This window comes from Bombina bombina, chromosome 12 (genome assembly GCF_027579735.1).
Source record: "Bombina bombina isolate aBomBom1 chromosome 12, aBomBom1.pri, whole genome shotgun sequence".
Classification (NCBI taxonomy): domain Eukaryota; kingdom Metazoa; phylum Chordata; class Amphibia; order Anura; family Bombinatoridae; genus Bombina; species Bombina bombina.
The window spans coordinates 140,046,766-140,073,159 of record NC_069510.1 but is presented as its reverse complement, the minus strand read 5'-3'; the positions used below and the strand labels follow the sequence as shown (position 1 = coordinate 140,073,159).

The window sequence follows — 26,394 nt, the reverse complement described above, 5'->3', positions numbered from 1 at the left end:
GCTAAATCATTATTGTAATGTAGTAAATCTGGATTATTTTTTTTTGTATGTTCTCTGAATTCCAGTTCCAGCCCATAAAGAGCCTAATATCTTAAGCCACCCCTAAGCAAAGCTTCAGTCTATAAATGGGGGAAATCACAAATGTTCCAAACTGTGCAACACTATTGAGCTGCCTGGCTTCATCAACCTTTGTCTCCTACCCTCCCTGGTATTATATATCACATGGTTTCTCCTCAGCTGATAACCTGTCTACACACTTTAATATAACAGAAGATCACAGGTAAAGTTTCAGAAAAAAACTTACATTCAGTAAACAATGAGTAATAATAGAGTAAAATTAAAAGCCACAGTGACCTTTGTAATGTGAGTACTGCACTGCACTGCACACAATAATATTAAAGGACCAGTCAACACAGTAGATTTGCATAATCAACAAATGCAAGATAACAAGACAACGCAATAGAACTTGGTCTGAACTTCAAATGAGTAGTAGATTTTTTTTCCTGACAATTTTAAAAGTTATGTCTATTTCCACTGCCCCTGTACCATGTGACAGACATCAGACAATCACAAATGCATACACGTACCATGTGACAGGCTTCAGCCAATCACAAATGCAAATATGTATATGCTGTGAATTCTTGCACATGCTCAGTAGGAGCTGGTGACTCAAAAAATTTTAAATATAAAATACTGTGCACATTTTGTTAATGGAAGTAAATTGGAAAGTTGTTTAAAATTACATGTTCTATCTGAATAATGAAAGTTAAATTTTGACTTGAGTGTCCCTTTAAACTAAATACAGGCTGTACTGAACACAGGAAAGGGCAGAAAGTCAGAAAACTGGACTGTCCCAGGAAAAATGGGACAGTTGGTAAAATATTTGTTTTTATAACATTTCTACAACTTATCAAGGTGTTTAGTTATTTGTAGTTTATATATATTTTTTTTCAAGCACAGGGTTCACTTTCACTGTTTTGTTTTTTTTTAAATATTTATTTGTAGCCAGTAGTGTACAATACAGTCAAGAAAATGACATATCAACAAACAACAATACATTTCTTGTTTTGCGCCACGCAGGGCCATTAATTCAGTTTCAAAGAGAAAAATAATATACGTAGAAAAAAAATCAAAATTCTTGTTTTGCACCATGCAGGGCCGTTAATACAGTTTCAAAGAAAAAAATAAAATACATAAAAAAACAAGAATTTTTTTAAGTTATGTAACCATCTTATACTTCTTAATCGTTCACCAATGCCCTTCATTATTTTGTAAACACTACTGTTTTATACCATTTTTAACACACACCTCTACACCCCCCCCCCCAGGCACACACAAATACCAAAAAAAAAAAAAAAAAAAAAAGGGGGGAAACCCCCCAAAAAAATATAGTCCTGACTTAATTAGCTCCTTCCCTTACCTCCCCCCGCTGGTAAGGTATCCTCTCTTCCGCCACCAAAGTTAAGAAGGGTACTAAATTTTTTAGAGGGGAGATAAATTGCCTTTGCATATCTAATGGCTATTCCAAGAGTACTTTTAACCATTTATTGAAATACTTCCTGAGCTTTGTCTCCTTTCTTAAATTATTGTCATAGAGTTCTATTCTCATCTGTAAATAGATTAAATTAATAAACTCCCCTAACACAGGGGCTCTTCTTCTTTTCCAATTTCTAACTATTAAATTTCGAGCTAACATTATAGCGGTATTAACTAATTGACTCTCTCCTGGCTCTAGCAGAGCTTGATACAGAAAAAAGATTATGGCTGGGGTAAATTCAATCCGTGACCCCACATATTTATTTAACCAATAGTTTACCTTAGCCCAAAATTGTCTGATTTTGGGACACAGCCACAAACAGTGCAATAGGTCTGCTCTCCCTGCACTACACTTATAACAAGAAATATTCAAGTCTAGACTAGCCCATTTATTTAATCTATCCGGCGTTAAATAGTAATTGTTAATGATTCTCCAATGAGTTTCCCTCCAACTAATTACTGTCGTCGCTTGTCAGGGAACATCACTTATTTGTGTTGCACACTTTACCTATGTACTTATTTTACATTATCTATAATGTTATGCACTGATGTATTTTTTCTGCACTCCATTCGTAATATCATTTTTTCTGAGACACTTGTAATAGCAGTTTGCAAATTTCAGTTGCTGATCTGTCTGAACAGGAAATAAGGTACTTGTTTTCAAAGCCAACAAACCTAGGGACTTTTTGTAAGCCAAAACCACAACTGTTACAGAGCAGCACCCACCTATATTATTTCCTGTAAGCTGCAGAATATACATTTTTTTTTCTCTTCTTCATGTCTGTTTTTTTTTTCATAAATGTTATGCTGCATGCCAATAAGGCCATTAGGAAATATATTACTGTGTTATGCTTGGCCAATAAGATGATGCTACGCACCAGAAATGCCCACGTGTATCCACGTCTATATATTGTGCTTTTGGGTCCCACAATAAACGGAACATTTGCTAATGATAACCTGCCTGTGTGTGTTATTTTGGTAATTGTTTCCCAGACGTCTGAGAAGGTCACTGTTTTCCTCCAAGACTCATCTTCCAATATTGCCCCGGGATAATTCCTAACATCGCTGACATACTTAAACTAATACTTTTCACTACCTCGTCTTCCTGAACATTTGGGACATATTTTTGAAGCTTCTGTGTGATTACCCTGATATGATTAGACCCTAATTTATCGAATAGAATATTATACCAATATGTTAATGATCTAATGCCTGCTTTATACAAAGTGAGTCCTGCCTCTATCTCTTGTAAATCCCAACCTGACTCACTTGATTGAGAAAGTACTGTCATAAAACTTCTAACTTGCAGGTAGGCATAAAAATTCTTTTGAGGTAGCTGAAACTTTTTTGCTATATCGCCATACGATTGTAATTTATTTGAGCCAGTTATCAAAAGTTGTGCAAAATATGATATTCCTTTTGCATACCATTCTCTAAAAACTATATTATTTTGTCCTGGAGAAAAATCCGGGGTACCGATGATCGGTAGATATCTAGATCTTCTATAATCCACTCCCATTAGATTACAATATTTTTGCCAGGCAAAAATAATATTTGAAATTGTTGAGAGTTGTTTGATATTCTCCGGTAGTTTTACATAAGTGTGATGTAGGGCAGATTTAAAATTGAAAGGTCTTATTAATTCTGTCTCCAACTCATAGTAAGTGATGTATTGTGCCTCAAGCAACCAGTCTAATCCATATTTTATCATTGCTATCCAGTTATAGTAGCGTAAATTTGGTAAAGCCATACCCCCATATTTTTTAGGTACGGTTAATCTGTCTAGAGCTATCCGGGGTCTCGTCTTGCCCCAAATGAATTTAGTACATGCCTTGTTAAATTTAATAATATCTTGCCTTGTAATGAATAAGGGTATGTTTTGAAGTAGAAACAATAGACGCGGAAAAATAATTGTCTTAATAAGCATGATTTTGGCTGACAATGAAAGAAAGTATATATTCCATCTCTGTAACTCAGTGTGGAAATTAGTAAAATAGTCAACAAAATTGAGCTTATACCACTCGTCTGGATCTTTCCCCAAAATGATTCCCAGATATCTAATATGGGCTACTTCCCTATACGGGTGTTTACTATAGCTATTTTTATTTTTGTTGATCCATAGTATTTCTGACTTCTGAATATTTACTTTGTACCCTGTAAACTTACTAAACTGATTGATAATCTCCAGACTTGTTGGGATACTTAACCTAGAGTTACTAAGAAAAAGAATAACATCATCCGCATATAATGAAATAACTACCTTGTGATCTCCTACCTTGATACCTTCTAACCTCTCCCTGAAATAGATTGCCAGGGGCTCTAGAGCAATATTAAAAAGAAGTGGGGATAACGGACATCCCTGCCTGGTTCCTTTTTGCATGATAATATATGGTGTAAATACCCCATTTACTAACACTTGTGATCTTGGTGATTTGTATATCAAATTCACCAAATTTACTAGATTGCCCAAGAACCCGAACTGTAATAGAGAAGTCGTCAAATGGTCCCAGATTATTGAATCAAATGCCTTTTCCACGTCTATTGTAACTAAGGAATGGTCTACTACATTATCTTTTCCTGTTCTGTGTAATTTATTATAGTAATGCTCAATTGTTAATAGTACCCTGCGTATATTCCTCAAACCCGTCTGATCGGGGTGAATTATATCTCCAATCACTTTTTTCAGCCTCTCAGCAATAATATTCATTAACAGCTTATAATCGTTATTGAGTAAAGATATGGGTCTATAAGAACCCATATCCTCTAATGATTTGCCCTTTTTATGAATCAGTGTAATTACCGAATCCGCGAAATATAGAGATTTCATTCTATTTTGAACAAAATATAGATTAAATAGTTCTGTCAAAATGTCAACTATGTCTGTTTTCAATATTCTATACCACTCTGCCGCAAGCCCATCTGGACCTGGAGCTTTCCCAATCTTTATTCTATCAATAGCACCCTTAACCTCCTCAATATAGATTGGTAGATTCAATTGCGCCAATTTCTCGCTATCGATCTTAGGAAGCTTAATCTTTTCCCAGAAGGTCTCTTTTGCTTTAACATCTAAATCCCCTAAAGCACTTTCACTGTTGAATAATTTCCCAAGGCAATCACAGTAGCGGACATAATCAACAGAGGACCCTGGTGCAAAATGTTTTTTAGGCCCCCCAAAGGTAACTCAGTAGTAAGCAGTGGTAGTTATATCATACTGCTCTGTATAATGATTTTGAAGATAAATAGATAAATAGATGGATAGATAGATATATAGATAAATACAGATAGATAAATAGATAGATTAGATAGATTAATAATAGATAGATACATGATAGACAGACAGATATATAGTTAAATACAGATATATATATATATATATATATATGCACAGTATTTATAAAGATAGATATATAGATAGATAGATTGATAGATAATAGATAGATAGATATAGATAGATACATGATAGACAGACAGATATATAGTTAAATATATATATATATATATATATATATTTATATATATATATATACAGTATATATAAAGATAGCTATATAGATAGATAGATAGATAGATAGATAATAGATAGATAGATAGATATAGATAGATACATGATAGACAGACAGATATATAGTTATTATATATATATATATATATATATATATATATATAAATAGATAGATAGATAGATAGATAGATACACATAGATAGATAGATAGATAGATAGATAGATAGACAGACAAATAGATAAATATGTATATATATATATATATATATATATATATATATATAAAGATATATAGATAGATAGATAGATAGATATATAGATAGATTGATAGATAGACAGACAGACAGACAGTTAAATATGTATATATATAAATATATATATAAAGATAGATAGACAGACAGTTAAATATGTATATATATATATATATATATATATATAAAAAGATAGATAGTTAGATAGATATATAGATAGATAGATAGATAGATAGATAGATAGACAGACAGACAGACAGATAAATATGTTTATATATATATATATATATATATATATATATATAAAAAGATAAATAGATAGATATATAGACAGACAGATAAGTATGTATATATATATATATATATATATATATATATATATATCTCAATTTACTTAGTAAAATGTAACTATTAATATAGTGTGTATTGTTTTTCTTGCAGTTGCACCTTATATAGAAGTGTTTTTGCAATATACTTCCAATAGTAAAATGCTTTTAGTAAAAGTTATTACTGTGATCAGGATACGCACATATGCTGTGAGGGCCGTGCACCGGTATTTATACGCCACTCCTTAAAATAGGTGGCTTGTATGAGTTCCACAATCAGCTCTCTGAGCTTAAAGGGACATAAAACCCCCCAAAAAATCTTTCATGATTCAGATAGAGAATACAATTTTTAACAACTTTCCAATTTACTTATATTATTTAATTTGCTTCCTTCTCTTGTTATCCTTTGCTGAAAGATTTATCTAGGCAAGTTCATGAGCAGCAGAGAACCTAGGTTCTAGCTGTTGATTGGTGGCTGCATAGATATATTGAATGTGATTGGCTCACCCATGTGTTCAGTTAAAAACTAGTAGTGCATTGCTGCTCCTTCAACAAATGATACCAAGAGAATGAAACAGATTAGATAATAAAAGTAAATTAGAAAGTTGTTTAAAATTGTATTCTCTATCTGAATCATGAAAGAAAAAAATTTGGGTTTCATGTACCTTTAATATACTGTTGTACGGGCCTTCACAGCATATGTACGTATGCCGCTAAAAACCAGCAATAACTTTTACTAGAAGCACTTATGCTAATGAAAGTATAATGCAAACATGCAACATAATATTGAAAACACAATTTATGCTTACCTGATAAATTTATTTCTCTTGTGGTGTATCCAGTCCACGGATCATCCATTACTTGTGGGATATTCTCATTCCCAACAGGAAGTTGCAAGAGGACACCCACAGCAGAGCTGTAATATAGCTCCTCCCCTAACTGTCATAGCCAGTCATTCGACCGAAAACAAGCCGAGAAAGGAGGAACCATAGGGTGCAGTGGTTACTGTAGTTTAAATTTAAAAATTACCTGCCTTAAAATGACAGGGCGGGCCGTGGACTGGATACACCACAAGAGAAATAAATTTATCAGGTAAGCATAAATTGTGTTTTCTCTTGTAAGGTGTATCCAGTCCACGGATCATCCATTACTTGTGGGATACCAATACCAAAGCTAAAGTACACGGATGAAGGGAGGGACAAGGCAGGTACTTAAATGGAAGGAACCACTGCCTGTAAAACCTTTCTCCCAAATATAGCCTCCGAAGAAGCAAAAGTATAAAATTTGTAAAATTTTGAAAAAGTATGAAGCGAAGACCAAGTCGCCGCCTTGCAAATCTGTTCAACAGAAGCCTCATTTTTAAAGGCCCAAGTGGAAAGCCACAGCTCTAGTAGAATGAGCTGTAATCCTTTCAGGAGGCTGCTGTCCAGCAGTCTCATAGGCTAAGCGGATTATGCTTCTTAGCCAAAAAGAAACAGAGGTTGCCGAAGCCTTTTGACCTCTCCTCTGTCCAGAGTAGACAACAAACAATGCAGATGTTTGACGAAAATCTTTAGTAGCTTGTAAGTAAAACTTTAAAACACGGACCACGTCCAGATTGTGTAATAGACGTTCCTTCTTCGAAGAAGGATTAGGACACAAGGATGGAACAACAATCTCTTGATTGATATTCTTGTTATATACCACCTTAGGTAAGAACCCAGGTTTGGTACGCAGGACTACCTTATCCGTATGAAAAATCAGATAAGGAGAATCACATTATAAGGCAGATAGCTCAGAGACTCTACGAGCCGAGGAAATAGCTACCAAAAACAGAACTTTCCAAGATAAAAGTTTGATATCTATGGAATGAAGAGGTTCAAACGTAACTTCTTGAAGAACCTTAAGAACCAAATTTAAGCTCCATGGTGGAGCAACAGGTTTAAACACAGGCTTGATTCTAACTAAAGCCTGACAAAATGCCTGAACGTCTGGAACATCTGCCAGACGCTTGTGCAAAAGAATAGACCGAGCAGAAATCTGTCCCTTTAAGGAACTAGCTGACAATCCTTTTTCCAAACCTTCTTGGAGAAAAGATAATATCCTGGGAATCCTGACCTTACTCCATGAGTAACCCTTGGATTCACACCAATAAAGATATTTACGTCATATCCTATGTTAAATTTTCCTGGTGACAGGCTTTCGTGCCTGTATTAAGGTATCAATAACTGACTCAGAGAAGCCACGCTTTGATAAAATCAAGCGTTCAATCTCCAGGCAGTCAGCCTCAGAGAAATTAGATTTGGATGGTTGAAAGGACCCTGAAGTAGAAGGTCCTGTCTCAGAGGCAGAGACCATGGTGGAAAGGATGACATGTCCACTAGATCTGCATACCAGGTCCTGCGTTGCCACGCAGGTGCTATCAGAATCACCGATGCTCTCTCCTGCTTGATCTTGGCAATCAGTCGAGGGAGCAGAGGAAACGGTGGAAACACATAAGCCAGGTTGAAAGACCAGGGCACTGCTAGAGCATCTATCAGTGTCGCCTTGGGATCCCTGGACCTGGATCCCTAACATGGAAGCTTGGCGTTCTGGCGAGATGCCATGAGATCCAGTTCTGGTTTGCCCCAACGATGAATCAGTTGTGCAAAAACCTCCGGATGGAGTTCCCACTCTCCCGGATGAAAAGTCTGACGACTTAGAAAATCCGCCTCCCAGTTCTCTACACCTGGGATATGGATAGCTGATAGGTGGCAAGAGTGAATCTCTGCCCAGCGAATTATTTTTTAAACTTCTAACATCGCTAGGGAACTTCTTGTTCCCCCTTGATGGTTGATGTAAGCTACAGTCGTGATGTTGTCCGACTGAAATCTGATGTACCTCAGAGTTGCTAACTGAGGCCAAGCCTGAAGAGCATTGAATATCGCTCTTAGTTCCAGAATATTTCTTGGAAGGAGAGACTCCTCCTGAGTCCACGATCCCTGAGCCTTCAGGGAATTCCAGACTGCACCCCAACCTAGAAGGCTGGCATCTGTTGTTACAATTGTCCAATCTGGCCTGCGAAAGGTCATACCTTTGGACAGATGGACCCGAGATAGCTACCAGAGAAGAGAATCCCTGGTCTCTTGGTCCAGATTCAGTTGAGGGGACAAATCTGTGTAATCCCCGTTCCACTGACTGAGCATGCATAGTTGCAGCGGTCTGAGATGTAAGCGTGCAAACGGAACTATGTCCATTGCCGCTACCATTAAGCCGATTACTTCCATACACTGAGCCACCGAAGGGCGCGGAATGGAATGAAGAACCCGGAAGGAATTTAGAAGCTTTGATAACCTGGACTCTGTCAGGTAAATTTTCATTTCTAAAGAATCTATCAGAGTCCCTAGAAAGGAAACTCTTGTGAGTGGGGATAGAGAACTCTTTTCCTCGTTCACTTTCCACCCATGCGACCTCAGAAATGCCAGTACTACGTCCGTATGAGACTTGGCAATTTGAAAGTTTGACGCCTGTATCAGGATGTCGTCTAAATAAGGGGCTACTGCTATGCCCCGCGGCCTTAGGACCGCCAGAAGCGACCCTAGAACCTTTGTAAAGATTCTTGGGGCTGTAGCTAGTCCAAAGGGAAGAGCTACAAACTGGTAATGCCTGTCTAGAAACGCAAACCTGAGAAACCGATGATGATCTTTGTGTATCGGAATGTGAAGATAAGCATCCTTTAGATCCACTGTAGTCATATATTGACCCTCCTGGATCATTGGTAGGATGGTACGAATAGTTTCCATCTTGAATGATGGAACTTTGAGGAATTTGTTTAAGATCTTTAGATCCAAAATTGGTCTGAAGGTTCCCTCTTTTTTGGGAACCACAGACAGATTTGAGTAAAAACCCTGTCCCTGTTCCTCCTTTGGAACTGGATGGATCACTCCCATAACTAGGAGGTCTCGTACACAGTGTAAGAATGCCTCTCTCTTTATCTGGTTTGCAGATAATTGTGAAAGGTGAAATCTCCCTTTTGGGGGGGGGAAACTTTGAAGTCCAGGAGATATCCCTGGGATATAATTTCCAACGCCCAGGGATCCTGAACATCTCTTGCCCACGCCTGGGCGAAGAGTGAAAGTCTGCCCCCTACTAGATCTGTTACCGGATAGGGGGCCGTTCCTTCATGTTGTCTTAGAGGCAGCAGCAGGCTTTTTGGCCTGCTTACTTTTTTTCCAGGTCTGGATTGGTCTCCAGACCGTCTTGGATTGAGCAAAAGTTCCCTCTTGTCTAGCATTAGAGGAAGTTGATGCCGCACCTGCCTTGAAGTTTCGAAAGGCCTGAAAATTAGACTGTTTGGCCCTAGATTTGGACCTGTCCTGAGGAAGGGCATGACCTTTTCCTCCAGTGATATCAGCAATAATCTCCTTCAAACCAGGCCCGAATAGGGTCTGCCCCTTGAAGGGAATGTTAAGTAGCTTAGATTTTGAAGTCACGTCAGCTGACCATGATCTAAGCCATAGCGCTCTGCGCGCCTGTATAGCAAAACCAGAATTCTTAGCCGTTAGTTTAGTCAAATGAACAATGGCATCAGAATAAAAGAATTGGCTAGCTTAAGTGCTCTAAGTATGCCAAATATGTCATCCAATGGAGTCGCTACCTGTAAAGCCTCTTCCAGAGACTCAAACCAGTACGCCGCAGCAGCAGTGACAGGGGCAATGCATGCAAGGGGCTGTAGGATAAAACCTTGTTGAATAAATATTTTCTTAAGGTAACCTCTAATTTTTTTATCCATTGGATCTTAAAAAAAAAAAAAAAAAAAAAAAAAAAAAAGCACAACTGTCCTCGACAGGGATAGTAGTACGCTTTACTAGAGTAGAAACTGCTCCCTCCACCTTAGGGACTGTCTGCCATAAGTCCCGTGTGGTGGCATCTATTGGAAACATTTTTCTAAAAATATGAGGGGAAGAGAACGGCACACCTGGTCTATCCCATTCCTTATTAATACATTTCTGTAAACCTTTTAGGTATTTGGAAAAACATCAGTACACACCGGCACTGCAAAGTATTTATCCAGTCTGCACAATTTCTCTGGCACTGCAATGGTATCACAGTGATTCAGAGCAGCTAAAACCTCCCTAAGCAACACGCGGAGGTGTTCAAGCTTAAATTTAAATGTAGAAATATTAGAATCAGGTATCTTTCCTGAGTCATTAACATCACCCACTGACTGAAGCTCTCTTTCCTCAGCTTCTGCATATTGTGAGGCAGTATCAGACATGGTTCTTAAAGCGTCAGTATGCTCTGCATTTTGTCTCACCCCAGAGCTATCTCGCTTACCTTTAAGTTCAGGTAGTCTGGCTAATACCGCTGACAGTGTATTATCCATGACTGCCGCCATGTCTTGTAAAGTAAACGCTATGGGCGCCCTAGATGTACTTGGCGCCATTTGAGCGTGAGTCCCTTAAGCGGGAGTCAAAGGGTCTAACACGTGGGGAAAGTTAGTCGGCATAACTTCCCCCTCGTCAGATTCCTCTGGTGATAAAATTTTTTAAAGACAGAAAATGATCTTTATTGCATAAAATGAAATCAGTACATTTGGTACACATTCTAAGAGGGGGTTCCACCATGGCTTTTAAACATAATAAACAAGGAGTTTCTTCTATGTCAGACATGTTTATACAGACTAGCAATGAGACTAGCAAGCTTGGAAAACACTTTAAATCAAGTTAACAAGCAAATATAAAAAACGATACTGTGCCTTTAAGAGAAACAAATTTTGTCAGAATTTGAAAAACAGTGAAAAAATGCAGTAAATCAAACGAAATTTTTACAGTGTGTATAATAGGCTAACAGAGCATTGCACCCACTTGCAAATGGATGATTAACCCCTTAGTTCAAAAAACGGATCAAAAAAACGAAATAGACTTTTTTTTAACAGTCACAACCAACTGCCACAGCAAGCTGTAGCCCTACCTTCCCCAATAAATGACTTTGGAAAGCCTTTGGGCCCTTTAGAAATGTCCTATAGCATTCAGAGGGCCTTTGAGGGAAGCTGGATGTCACAGTTTGTAATTTTAACTGCACCAACTGTAACTTTTATACTACAACAGTGGAAAGCCTCAGGAAAACTGTTTCTAGTTTAAATTTAAGCCAGCCATGTGGAAAAAACTAGGCCCCAATAAAGTTTTATCAACAAAGCATATATAAAAACGATTAAACATGCCAGCAAACGTTTTATATTGCAATATCATAAGGGTAGTACCCCTGGGAGTAAGCATGATACCAGTCGTTATTAAATCACTGTATTCAGGCTTAACTTACATTAATCCGGTATCAGCAGCATTTTCTAGTGTTTTCCATCTCTAGAAAAAATTATAACTGCACATACCTGATAGCAGAATAAACTGCACGCCATTCTCTCGCTGAAGTTTTACCTCATCTGTGTAATTCCCTCAGACATATGTGAGAACAGCAATGGATCTTAGTTACAACCTGCTAAGATCATAGAAACCTCAGGCAGATTCTTCTTCTATTTACTGCCTGAGATAAAATAGCACAACTCCGGTACTATTTAAAAATAACAAACTTTTGATTGAAGAAAATAAACTAGCTATATTTAACCACTCTCTCCTACAACGTCCTAGCTTGTTGAGAGTTGCAAGAGAATGACTGGCTATGACAGTTAGGGGAGGAGCTATATTACAGCTCTGCTGTGGGTGTCCTCTTGCAACTTCCTGTTGGGAATGAGAATATCCCACAAGTAATGGATGATCCGTGGACTGGATACACCTTACAAGAGAAATAATATTTAAAATTGAAATGCACTTATGCAAATTTCAATTTTGACCTTTTTTGTCCCTTTAAGAGGAAATGCTCCGATGTCAAAAATTTGTATTTATATTTTCAAACCCTAGTTAAATAAATAAGTTGTTTTTTGTCACAGCCCAAAGTGTAATTACAACGTGACTTCCAAGACAAATTTGTCTCACTAATAAATGATGCATTATGTGCATGAAGTTAAACCAAACACAGACTGATGTGAAAGAATCTGCTAAAATGGTTTGTGTGATTGCAGAACACCAGGTTAACATACAGACTCAGCAGGGAATATACTTTACTTCCCCTTAGTGACTACCCAGGCAGCAACTTATTAAGTAATGAGATCCTGGGTACCTGACTCTACAGCTGATGTATAAAGTCAGTCTCAGTCATTCTGTAACTCACCTGTCTCTGGGTCACAAATCTGCTCGCAGGCATCCGTGGTCCTCTGTCCACAAAGATCTCGCACCCAAGGAGAGCTGGCGTTCACCTGATAGTAAAGGGACAGCTGGGCCGGGTTCAGCCAGTCTGATACATCCAGGTAACTGCCCTCACTGATTACAAAGCTGCTCCCTGTAAGAAATGACTGACACTGAAATGGCAAATAAGCAATATTACTGCAGCATTCTTCTGTTTAATGGTTCAGTTTAAAAGGACACTGAACCCAAATTTTTTCTTTTGTGATTCAGATAGGGCAGCAATTTTAAACAACTTTCTAAGTTACTCCTATTATCAATTTTTCTTCGTTCTCTTGCTATCTTTATTTGAAAAAGAAGGCATCTAAGCTAAGGAGCCAGCCAATTGTTGGTTCAGCACCCTGGAGAGCACTTGTTTATTGGTGCTGTCCATACAGCAAGAACAACCCAGGTTGTTCACAAAAAAATGGGCCGGCATCTAAACTTACATTCTTGCTTTTCAAATAAAGATACAAAGATAATGAAGAACATTTGATAGTAGGAGTAAATTAGAAAGTTGCTTAAAATTGCATGCTCTATCTGAATCACGAAATAAATAATTTGGGTTCAGTGTCCCTTTAAGGAGATCTTGTAACCTTTTTATCACTAACACTGAAAGCCTGTTCTTGTCTCCCCCACTCTTGATGTGAAACAAAGTCAGTTCCCCTGAATACTTCCACTAGTCCCTGCTATAAAAGAAATTGCAGCAGACAGGTGATAAAACAAGGCTTCTTTTTTTTTTTATAATATTGAGTGGCCAAGTAACTTTATCTCCTCACTACTTTTTCTTCTTGACTTACAAATGATGTGGACATTGTTTTTGTGCTCTGTATATATAGTATACAGAGAGCATTGCAGACACATAGGCACGTACACAGTGACATACATGAGTGCACACACACACATAGATGTGTACACACATAGCCACAAATACACACAATTCTCACATACACAGATGTGAGCACAAACGCACAGAAGCTCAAACAAATGTAAACACACAAACTACACAGTTTAACCCAGTGTTTTTCAACCAGTGTGCCGTGGCACACTAGTGTGCCGTGAGAGATCCTCAGGTGTGCCACGGCAGACTGACAACAGTGTGACATATTTTTTAAACTTTGCTTGTTTTTTACTCCCAGTGCAGGGGTAGTTTGTAGGAGGCATGGCATAACAGCACAATACATACAGTATGTGTGTGTTTGTGTGTATGTGTATATATGCTGTATTAGGCTACAATGTGTGATTTTTTTAACATTTTGGGATGGTGGTGTGCCACAGGATTCTTTTATGTAAAAAAGTGTGCCACGGCAAAAAAAAGGTTAAAAATCACTGGTTTAACCCACACACAAAAGGATACATACACACATATACATACAAACATATTAAATGCTCACACACATACATAAATAACCACGACTAGGTGACCACCGACCTGGTGTATACCACTCTGGGGCGCGATCAAATATACGGTGCAGGTTTCTGCGCAAGCATGGGAACCTGCGCCGCCTGTAATTTCACCTTGCACATCGGAGTATTACATATACCCCGCCGGCATTTCCTAAGTGCCGTAAGTCTGATAAACTAGCGATGTCCAGAAATAAGCGTAAATACAAATTTCTGGAGTCGCTGGTGACTTACGACACTTTAGAAACTGCCGGCGCCTAAGAAAAGTAAAGGAAATATCAAATCTCCCGTAACAGTCTAACACGCCTCCCAAAAATAAGCCCAACATGTAAAACCCCTATATCCGCAATCCCCCCCTCTCACTACTAATAATAAATGTATTAACCCCTAGACCGACAACCCCCACAACGCAATAAGCCTAATTATTAACCCCTAAACTGCCATAGCCCACACCACAATTAACCTATTCTAGTATTAACCCCTAAACCGCCATAGCCCACACCGCAATAAACCTATTCTAGTGTTAACCCCTAAACCGCCATAGCCCACATAGCCTATTAAATCTATTAACCCCTAATCTGCCGCCGCCAACGTCGCCGCCACTATAATAAAGTTATTAACCCCTAAACCTAAGTCTAACCCTAACACCCCCCTAACTTAAATATTATTTAAATAAATATAAATAATATTACTATTATTAACTAAATTATTCCTATTTAAAACTAAATACTTACTTATAAAATAAACCCTAAGATAGCTACAATATAATTAATAATTACATTGTAGCTATTTTAGGATTTATTTTTATTTTACAGGCAACTTTGTATTTATTTTAACTAGGTACAATAGCTATTAAATAGTTAATAACTATTTAATAGCTACCTAGTTAAAATAACTACACATTTACCCACATTTATCCAATCAGCCAATAGGATTGACCTCACATTCTATTGGCTGTTCCAATCAGCCAATAGAATGCAAGGTCAATCCTATTGGCTGATTGGATCATCCAATCGGATTGAACTTCAATCCGATTGGCTGATTGCATCAGCCAATAGGATTTTTCCTACCTTAATTCCGATTGGCTGATAGAATTCTATCAGCCAATCGGAATTCAAGGGACGCCATCTTGGATGATGTCATTTAAAGGAAGCTTCATTCGTCGTTAGTCCGTCGGCCAGGAAGAATGCTCCGCGTCGGATGTCTTCAAGATGGAGCCGCTCCTCGTCGGATGGAAGAAGATAGAAGATGCCGCTTGGATGAAGACTTCTGCCCGGCTGGAAGACCTCTTCTGCCCGGATCGGATGAAGACTTCTGCCCAGCTGGAGGACCTCTTCTGCATGGATCAGATGAAGACTTCTGCCCGGCTGGGTGAAGACGGCTCAAGGTAGGGTGGTCTTCAAGGGGTTAGTGTTAGGTTTTTTTAAGGGGGGATTGGGTGGGTTTTAGAGTAAGGTTGGGTGTGTGGGTGGTGGGTTTTAATGTTGGGGGGTTGTATTTCTTTTTTTATAGGTAAAAGAGCTGATTACTTTGGGGCAATGCCCTGCAAAAAGCCCTTTTAAGGGCTATTTGTAATTTAGTATAGGGTAGGGAATTTTATTATTTTGGGGGGCTTTTTTATTTTATTAGGGGGCTTAGATTAGGTGTAATTAGTTTAAACTTCTTGTAATATTTTTTTTCTGTAATTTAGTGTTTGTTTGTTTTTGTACTATAGTTTATTTTATTTTATTGTATTTAATTTTAGGTAATTGTAGTTAATTAATTTAATTAATGTAATGATAGTGTAGTGTTAGGTGTGATTGTTACTTAGGTTAGGATTTATTTTAAAGGTAAATTTGGAGTTATTTTAACTAGGTAGCTATTAAATAGTTATTAACTATTTAATAGCTATTGTACCTAGTTAAAATAAATACAAAGTTGCCTGTAAAATAAAAATAAATCCTAAAATAGCTACAATGTAATTATTAATTATATTGTAGCTATCTTAGGGTTTATTTTATAGGTAAGTATTTAGTTTTAAATAGGAATAATTTAGATAATAATAGTAAAATTATTTATATTTATTTAAATAATATTTAAGGTAGGGGGGTGTTAGGGTTAGACTTAGGTTTAGGGGTTAATAACTTTATTATAGTGGCGACGACGTTGGCGGCGGCAGATTAGGGGTTAATAGATTTAATAGGCTATGTGGGCTATGGCGGTTTAGGGGTTAATACTAGAATAGGTTTATTGCGGTGTGGGCTATGGCGGTTTAGGGGTTAATAGAGTTTATTAGTTATTGCGGTGGGGGATTGCGGTTGACAGGTAGATAGACATTGCGCATGCGTTAGGTGTTAGTTTATTTTTGCAGGCATTTTATGGAGTTACGGTGCTCCCATACTCAGCGCAAGGCCTGCTACGGCTGCCTTTTATGGCGAGGTAAAAATGGAGTAAGATTTCTCCATTTTCGCCACCTAAGGCCTTGCGCTGGATATTGGATACCGATTTACGACGCGGTCCCATGTTAGCCTATGGGAGTAAAAATTGCGAGCGACGGGTGAAATATACGGGCGTAACTTGTATGCTACTCCGTAAATGTAATACCAAAATCGCGTAAAATCTGGCATCGCCGGCTTTTGCGGGCGACTCTCTATATGTAATGGAGGCCCTGATGTGTGAAAATAGTTCCACATCCTCTCTCTAGCCTAATTATCGTATTTACACTACCTTATTCATTGTTATATAACTGGGGCTTTTCCCCTCCTCAGTGTAACTATCCATTTGTGTGAAATATGTGCCACATTTGGATTTAGGCTTTTGTGTACTGGGTTCAGATAATACTCTTTGGGCTATTTGCCCCTCACTAATATAATTTGGGACAGTGTGCGTTATAATAGAACATACTGTGTATAATATAAGCGAGTGCCGATAATTGGTACTTTCTTTTTCACTTAAATTAATTACCTTAATCAGCACTCAGCACCCTCCACAAACTCTTATTTTGTGCACATATATAGGTACCTTGTGTTACCCACAATACCCCCTTTTTTCTCATACAAACACACGCACATGCATGCACACATAGATATACATGCTCACACACACACAGACATGCACATACACACACATACACACACAATACACACACAATACACACACAATACACACACAATACAAACACATACACACACAATACACACACAATACAAACACATACACACACAATACACACACAATACAAACACATACACACACAATACAAACACATACACACACAATACACACACAATACAAACACATACACACACAATACAAACACATACACACACAATACACACACAATACAAACACATACACACACAATACACACACAATACAAACACATACACACACATACACACACAATACAAACACATACACACACATACACACACAATACAAACACATACACACACAATACACACACAATACACACACAATACACACACACAATACAAACACATACACACACAATACACACACAATACACACATACACACACAATAGAAACACATACACACACATACACACACAATACAAACACATACACACACAATACACACACACAATACAAACACATACACACACACAATACAAACACATACACATACAATACACACACAATACAAACACATACACACACAATACAAACACATACACACACAATACACACACATACACACACAATACACACACAATACACACACAATACACACACAATACACACACAATACAAACACATACACACACAATACAAACACATACACACACAATACAAACACATACACAGACAATACACACAATACAAATACATACAAACACAATACAAACACATACACACACATTACAAACACATACACACACAATACACACAATACAAACACATACACACACAATACAAACACATACACACACAATACACACACATACACACACAATACACACACATACACACACACAATACAAACACATACACACACATACACACACAATACAAACACATACACACACAATACAAACACATACACACACAATACAAACACATACACACACAATACACACACAATACAAACACATACACACACAATACAAACACATACACACAAAATACAAACACATACACACACAATACACACACAATACAAACACAATACACACACAATACACACACAATACAAACACATACACACACAATACAAACACATACACACACAATACAAACACATACACAGACAATACAAACACATACACACACAATACAAACACATACACACACAATACAAACACATACACAGACAGTCCTGCTAGTATTCATGTTGTCTCTTTATTACAAATAGATGTACACTGAAGGGCTTCCTCTCAATCAGTCACTGACACTAATTGCCATATGACTAGCAAGTATTCCAGTAATCTATATTTATACGCTAATAATATCCTACAGAACTCTTTAGGCCATGAGGTATCAACAAGACCAGTGCCAGACCTGTCACTGCCCAGAATCACTGCCACAATACGCACTGCAATGTGACACAAGGGGTTAAAAGGACAAAGCAGATGGAGATAACAAAGTACAACACAAACTACATTTCTAAACCTAAACATTTCTTTTTTTATATAAATAAATGTAAACTGCAATTAACCTCCGCTGTCAATGATTTGAACCTAATTCCCCTTTGACTCTACCTCCTCTCAAAAAGCTAATAATCCCGGTGCTTATGTACAGACTGCTGTATAATCCCTGCTGATATAGCACTGTAATACGCAGGTTTGAAGTTGACTAACTGAAACAACTAATTAGGAAAATGGATTCCAGCTAAGTGTAATCATCATGTTATATCCACAATAAGGTCCCAAGGCTCAGGATCATCACAAACATCTGCAAACAGGGTCATAGCCTCACTCCCTCATTTGTTATTCACCACCCTCCCTTTTACCCATGTGATCCATCTCTTCCAATCATTACACACAGCGCCTGTCCTCCTATCATTACACACAGCGCCTGTCCTCCTATCACTACACACAGCACCTGTCCTATCATTACACACAGCGCCTGTCCTCCTATCATTACACACAGCGCCTGTCCTCCTATCACTACACACAGCACCTGTCCTATCATTACACACAGCGCCTGTCCTCCTATCACTACACACAGCACCTGTCCTATCACTACACACAGCACCTGTCCTCCTATCATTACACACAGCGCCTGTCCTCCTATCATTACACACAGCACCTCTCCTCCTATCACTACACACAGCACCTCTCCTCCTATCATTACACACAGCACCTGTCCTCCTATCACTACACACAGCACCTCTCCTCCTATCATTACACACAGCACCTGTCCTCCTATCATTACACACAGCACCTCTCCTCCTATCATTACACACAGCGCCTGTCCTCCTATCATTACACACAGCGCCTGTCCTCCTATCATTACACACAGCACCTGTCCTCCTATCACTACACACAGCACCTGTCCTCCTATCATTACACACAGCACCTCTCCTCCTATCATTACACACAGCACCTGTCCTCCTATCACTACACACAGCACCTGTCCTCCTATCATTACACACAGCACCTCTCCTCCTATCATTACACACAGCGCCTGTCCTCCTATCACTACACACAGCACCTCTCCTCCTATCACTACACACAGCACCTCTCCTCCTATCATTACACACAGCACCTCTCCTCCTATCATTACACACAGCACCTGTCCTCCTATCATTACACACAGCACCTCTCCTCCTATCATTACACACAGCACCTCTCCTCCTATCATTACACACAGCGCCTGTCCTCCTATCATTACACACAGCACCTCTCCTCCTATCATTACACACAGCACCTCTCCTCCTATCATTACACACAGCGCCTGTCCTCCTATCATTACACACAGCACCTCTCCTCCTATCATTACACCCAGCACCTCTCCTCCTATCATTACACACAGCGCCTGTCCTCCTATCATTACACACAGCGCCTGTCCTCCTATCATTACACACAGCCCCTGTCCTCCTATCATTACACACAGCACCTCTCCTCCTATCATTACACACAGCACCTGTCCTCCTATCACTACACACAGCACCTGTCCTATCATTACACACAGCGCCTGTCCTCCTATCACTACACACAGCACCTGTCCTATCACTACACACAGCACCTGTCCTCCTATCATTACACACAGCGCCTGTCCTCCTATCATTACACACAGCACCTCTCCTCCTATCACTACACACAGCACCTCTCCTCCTATCATTACACACAGCACCTGTCCTCCTATCACTACACACAGCACCTCTCCTCCTATCATTACACACAGCACCTGTCCTCCTATCATTACACACAGCACCTCTCCTCCTATCATTACACACAGCGCCTGTCCTCCTATCATTACACACAGCGCCTGTCCTCCTATCATTACACACAGCACCTGTCCTCCTATCACTACACACAGCACCTGTCCTCCTATCATTACACACAGCACCTCTCCTCCTATCATTACACACAGCACCTGTCCTCCTATCACTACACACAGCACCTGTCCTCCTATCATTACACACAGCACCTCTCCTCCTATCATTACACACAGCGCCTGTCCTCCTATCACTACACACAGCACCTCTCCTCCTATCACTACACACAGCACCTCTCCTCCTATCATTACACACAGCACCTCTCCTCCTATCATTACACACAGCACCTGTCCTCCTATCATTACACACAGCACCTCTCCTCCTATCATTACACACAGCACCTCTCCTCCTATCATTACACACAGCGCCTGTCCTCCTATCATTACACACAGCACCTCTCCTCCTATCATTACACACAGCACCTCTCCTCCTATCATTACACACAGCGCCTGTCCTCCTATCATTACACACAGCACCTCTCCTCCTATCACTACACACAGCACCTCTCCTCCTATCATTACACACAGCGCCTGTCCTCCTATCATTACACACAGCGCCTGTCCTCCTATCATTACACACAGCCCCTGTCCTCCTATCATTACACACAGCACCTCTCCTCCTATCATTACACACAGCACCTGTCCTCCTATCATTACACACAGCGCCTGTCCTCCTATCATTACACACAGCACCTCTCCTCCTATCATTACACACAGCACCTCTCCTCCTATCATTACACACAGCACCTCTCCTCCTATCATTACACACAGCACCTCTCCTCCTATCACTACACACAGCACCTCTCCCCCTATCATTACACACAGCGCCTGTCCTCCAATCATTACACACAGCGCCTGTCCTCCTATCATTACACACAGCGCCTGTCCTCCTATCATTACACACAGCACCTGTCCTCCTATCATTACACACAGCGCCTGTCCTCCTATCATTACACACAGCGCCTGTCCTCCTATCATTACACACAGCGCCTGTCCTCCTATCATTACACACAGCACCTCTCCTCCTATCATTACACACAGCGCCTGTCCTCCTATCACTACACACAGCGCCTGTCCTCCTATCACTACACACAGCACCTCTCCTCCTATCATTACACACAGCGCCTGTCCTCCTATCATTACACACAGCGCCTGTCCTCCTATCATTACACACAGCACCTCTCCTCCTATCATTACACACAGCGCCTGTCCTCCTATCACTACACACAGCGCCTGTCCTCCTATCACTACACACAGCACCTCTCCTCCTATCATTACACACAGCGCCTGTCCTCCTATCATTACACACAGCGCCTGTCCTCCTATCATTACACACAGCACCTCTCCTCCTATCATTACACACAGCGCCTGTCCTCCTATCATTACACACAGCACCTGTCCTCCTATCATTACACACAGCACCTCTCCTCCTATCATTACACACAGCACCTCTCCTCCTATCATTACACACAGCACCTGTCCTCCTATCATTACACACAGCACCTCTCCTCCTATCATTACACACAGCACCTCTCCTCCTATCATTACACACAGCACCTCTCCTCCTATCACTACACACAGCACCTCTCCTCCTATCATTACACACAGCACCTGTCCTCCTATCATTACACACAGCGCCTGTCCTCCTATCATTACACACAGCACCTCTCCTCCTATCATTACACACAGCGCCTGTCCTCCTATCATTACACACAGCGCCTGTCCTCCTATCATTACACACAGCACCTCTCCTCCTATCATTACACACAGCACCTGTCCTCCTATCATTACACACAGCGCCTGTCCTCCTATCATTACACACAGCACCTCTCCTCCTATCATTACACACAGCACCTGTCCTCCTATCATTACACACAGCGCCTGTCCTCCTATCATTACACACAGCGCCTGTCCTCCTATCATTACACACAGCGCCTGTCCTCCTATCATTACACACAGCGCCTGTCCTCCTATCACTACACACAGCGCCTGTCCTCCTATCACTACACACAGCACCTCTCCTCCTATCATTACACACAGCACCTGTCCTCCTATCACTACACACAGCGCCTGTCCTCCTATCACTACACACAGCACCTCTCCTTTATATAAACAGCCCTCTATCCTTTATAAATGGGCACTAGTAATGCACCTGTTGTAACAAGCTTATCACAAAGAGCGAGTTAGAGGGAGGTCTCTTACCATCTGCAATGAAGTGCTCTGGGACGTGTAGGGTGACTTTGACAGTGAGCGGACAGGACAGCTGGGAGCCGCACACCACAGCCAGCACACAGGCACTGATTCCCACTAGTGTCAGTGCAGTTCTGCTCAGGGGACTCTTTAGGGCACCTATAAAACAGACACAGAAAAAGGAAACTTTAATTCTACAATTTCAAAGAAAAATTCTTCTAAGCTCTAATGATCTTGTAAATACTGTCTTATACTGTTTCATTATTACGTTATAGCTTTATTTACAATTCTTCTATGTTTAAAGGAACAGAGTAGTCAAAATTCCTGATTTAAATAACTTAAATAATTAAAATAAATAAAAATCCAATTTATTTCTAACTTTAAAAATGCTTTGTTCTCTTTCTATCCTTTGCTGAGTAAACCTAGGCAAGCACAGAGGCATACACATGTATTTAGCTCTCCATGGCAGTGTTTGCAATAATGTATAACACTGTTGCAACAGACTTCTAAAGACATGTGGACACTCCTGAGCTTCGATTAACATACCTAGGTTTACTCTTCAAGAAAAGACAACAAGAAAATAAAGCAAATTTGGTAACAGAAGTAAAACAAAGTTTCACAGAAAAGAAAAAAAATGGTCCTTTTTTACAAAATAAGTAGATATTAGGGAAGAATTATCAAGCGCCGAATAGCCCCTGATTCTGCGCGAGCCTTCAGGCCTGCTGTGATCTGCAATCCGCTCAATCCTATACGATCGGGCTGATTGACACCTATTGCTAGCCGCCGATTGGCTGTGAATCTGCAGGGGGCGGCATTGCACAAGCATTTCACCAGAACTGCTTGTGCAATAATAAATGTCGGTATTTATCGATGTGCGGCGGACATGATACGCTACGTCGTATCATGTCCGCTCGCACTTACATAAATCGGCCCCACAATATCAACTTTTGACTAACCTTGTTTGTACTGGTGTTTGGAGGTAAGAAGTCAAAAGTGTGCTGGAGAGCATTAATTGTATCAACATACAAAAAAAACTAGAGTTTATAGGTTATGAGAAAATAGAAGGCTTTTTGAGCACAGAAAATAGAATTATTTAAAACGTAACTTTTAATAGTACTCTTGTATAAAATAAGAACAGTAGCAAAACGGTTCAGCAGAATTGTGCTTGCCTACGGTAAAAAAAATATAAACACTGCTCTGTCTGGTAATCCTATAATATATATCCTAGGTTACAATGTTGCAAAAAGCTGGGATAGTTAAGGGACATAAAACAGGGTGAGATCTGTGCATATCTTAAAAGGGCTAATTAATTAACCCTTTAATGACCACAATGTACCCTGTATGTCACTGGTCATTAAGGTTTTTTTCCGGACATAATAGCACAAGTCTAGCAAGAACACGCTATTAATGCCCTCCCTCCAGCAGGCTTTGTGGAATAGAGCAGTCTCAACGCTGGTGGCAAGACCGCGCTATAAAACAATCAAGTCCCCAAAAAAGGCCAGTGACATACAGGGTACGTCGCTGGTCCTTAAGGGGTTAAAAATAGTTTGCATACAAAAATTGTTTAAAATTGCTGGCAAGTATTTTAAAATCATTTTCAAAAATAAGCTAAATGAATTACATAGCTAAGCTGCCTGGAGCAGCCAACTCCACCCCCCTTATCAGTGTTTAGACACAGGCATTGTATTTCACAGCTGTTCCAGTAGATAATCCCTATGCACTTCTGCATTCTACCAAAGCAACAATAGATATAGCTACAGCCATAGAAGGAAATGTGTGGTGGGAGTTAGAGCTTTACAATTCAGAAACTAAAAAGAAAGGGTTAATGGTGAGGCGCTGCAGTATAAATTTGCAGATAAAGTAATTAAAGTACACATTATATTTTGTCTCTATCCCAACTTGTTTTATGTCCCTTTAAGGAGAGTGTCAACAAGGGAATTGTTAAAGTGCTTCGTCCTATATTGTCATCTCAAAGTATAGTAGCTAATGCTGAATATGTTCACTAAAGTGCGCTCCTGGAATATGGTAGCCAAGCACGGTTCCAGTTAAAGGGACAGTCAATACCAGAATTCGTATTGTTTAACAAGATAGATAATCCCTTTATTACCCATTATTATCGGTTATTTGTAGAGCGCCAACAGATTCCGCGGCGGTTCCCTAGTTTTGCATAACCAACACTGTTATACTAATAAGCAGGAATATAAAGCTTAGAAGCAGGCCCATTTTAGGTTCAGCGCCTTGGATAGCACTTGCTTATTGGTGGCTACATTTAAGCCACCAATATGCAAGCATAACCCAGGTTCTGAACCAAAAATGGGCCTGCTTCTAAGCTTTATATTCCTGCTTTTTTAAATAAAGATAAAGAAAAATTGATAATAGGAGTATATTAGAAAGTTGCTTAAAGTGATGGTAAACTCTCCCCTTTTTAAAATCAGATCTGGAATGTAAGCGCTATTTTAGATGGAGTTTAATTCATTAGCTGTAATTAAGATGCAGTATAACATGCTTTTTAATATAGATATGAAATTCAAATACTGCATGCTCCTCCGCCCACTTCAAAAGTAAAATTGTCTGTGAGCTAACAGATTGAATTGTTGTCCAATCAGCACTCTCCCCATATGGCACTTTTGTTGTAGCTAGAGCATTGATTGGAGAGTAATTCAATCATTTAGCTGACAGGAAAATTGACTTTTGAAGTGGGTGGTGTAACGTGGGGTATTTGAATTTTATATCTATATTAATAACTAAGTTATAGCGCATCTTCATTGCACATAATGAATAAAACTCCTTCTAAAATAGCGCTTACATTCCAGATCTGATTTTAAGAAGGGGAGAGTTTACCATCACTTTAAAATTGCTGCTCTATCTGAATCATGAAAGAAAAAAATGTGGGTTTAGTGTCCCTTTAACAGCACAAAGTACAACATTATACATTGTGTATGCAAAAACACATAGGTTAATTATAGACACACTAGCACTTTCCTGTCTGTAACTAAATGTATATCAAATTCTAAAATGCTGTTAAACCATTGCACAACATATTACTGGTAGAAAGAGGATACTATTCCTGCACTGCATATGCTACTGGCAGAAATTGGACGACACCCCCATATTGTTTATGTCTCTGGCAGTAAGGGGGGGGATCCTTGATACATGTGAATGAATTGGAGAAATAATTCTCCACCAAAGAATATGGACATTAGAGAGACTGCATGTTAATGGCAGAAATGAGGCTAAATTCTTATGGCTAGATTACGAGTTTTGCGGTAAGGTAAAAAAGCAGCGTTAACAGATCCTAACGCTGCTTTTTCACTACCGCTGCTATTACGAGTCTTGCAGGTTTAGGGGCCCCGCACACTTTTTTGGCCTTACCGCAAACCGACTTACGTAAACTTCGTAAAGTCTTTATCTATGGGACTTCCATAACGCCGGTATTACAAGTCTGTCCTGGGAGGCCAAAAAGTGAGCGATACACCCTCTACCTCCAAGATCCGTAACGCATTTAAAAGTC

General features: G+C 39.4%; 1 protein-coding gene across 1 annotated transcript in view; it reads right to left on the bottom strand.

The window, feature by feature from the left end:
• ASTN2 (astrotactin 2) overlaps positions 1 to 26,394 on the bottom strand; it is a 1,265,353-nt gene that overhangs the window by 1,101,282 nt on the left and 137,677 nt on the right. The window contains exons 3-4 of the mRNA XM_053695400.1: positions 22,896 to 23,042; positions 12,798 to 12,965 (exon numbers count right to left, since the gene is read on the bottom strand). Of these exons, the coding sequence (XP_053551375.1) occupies positions 12,798 to 12,965; positions 22,896 to 23,042 (315 nt within the window). The remainder of the gene's footprint in view (positions 1 to 12,797; positions 12,966 to 22,895; positions 23,043 to 26,394) is intronic.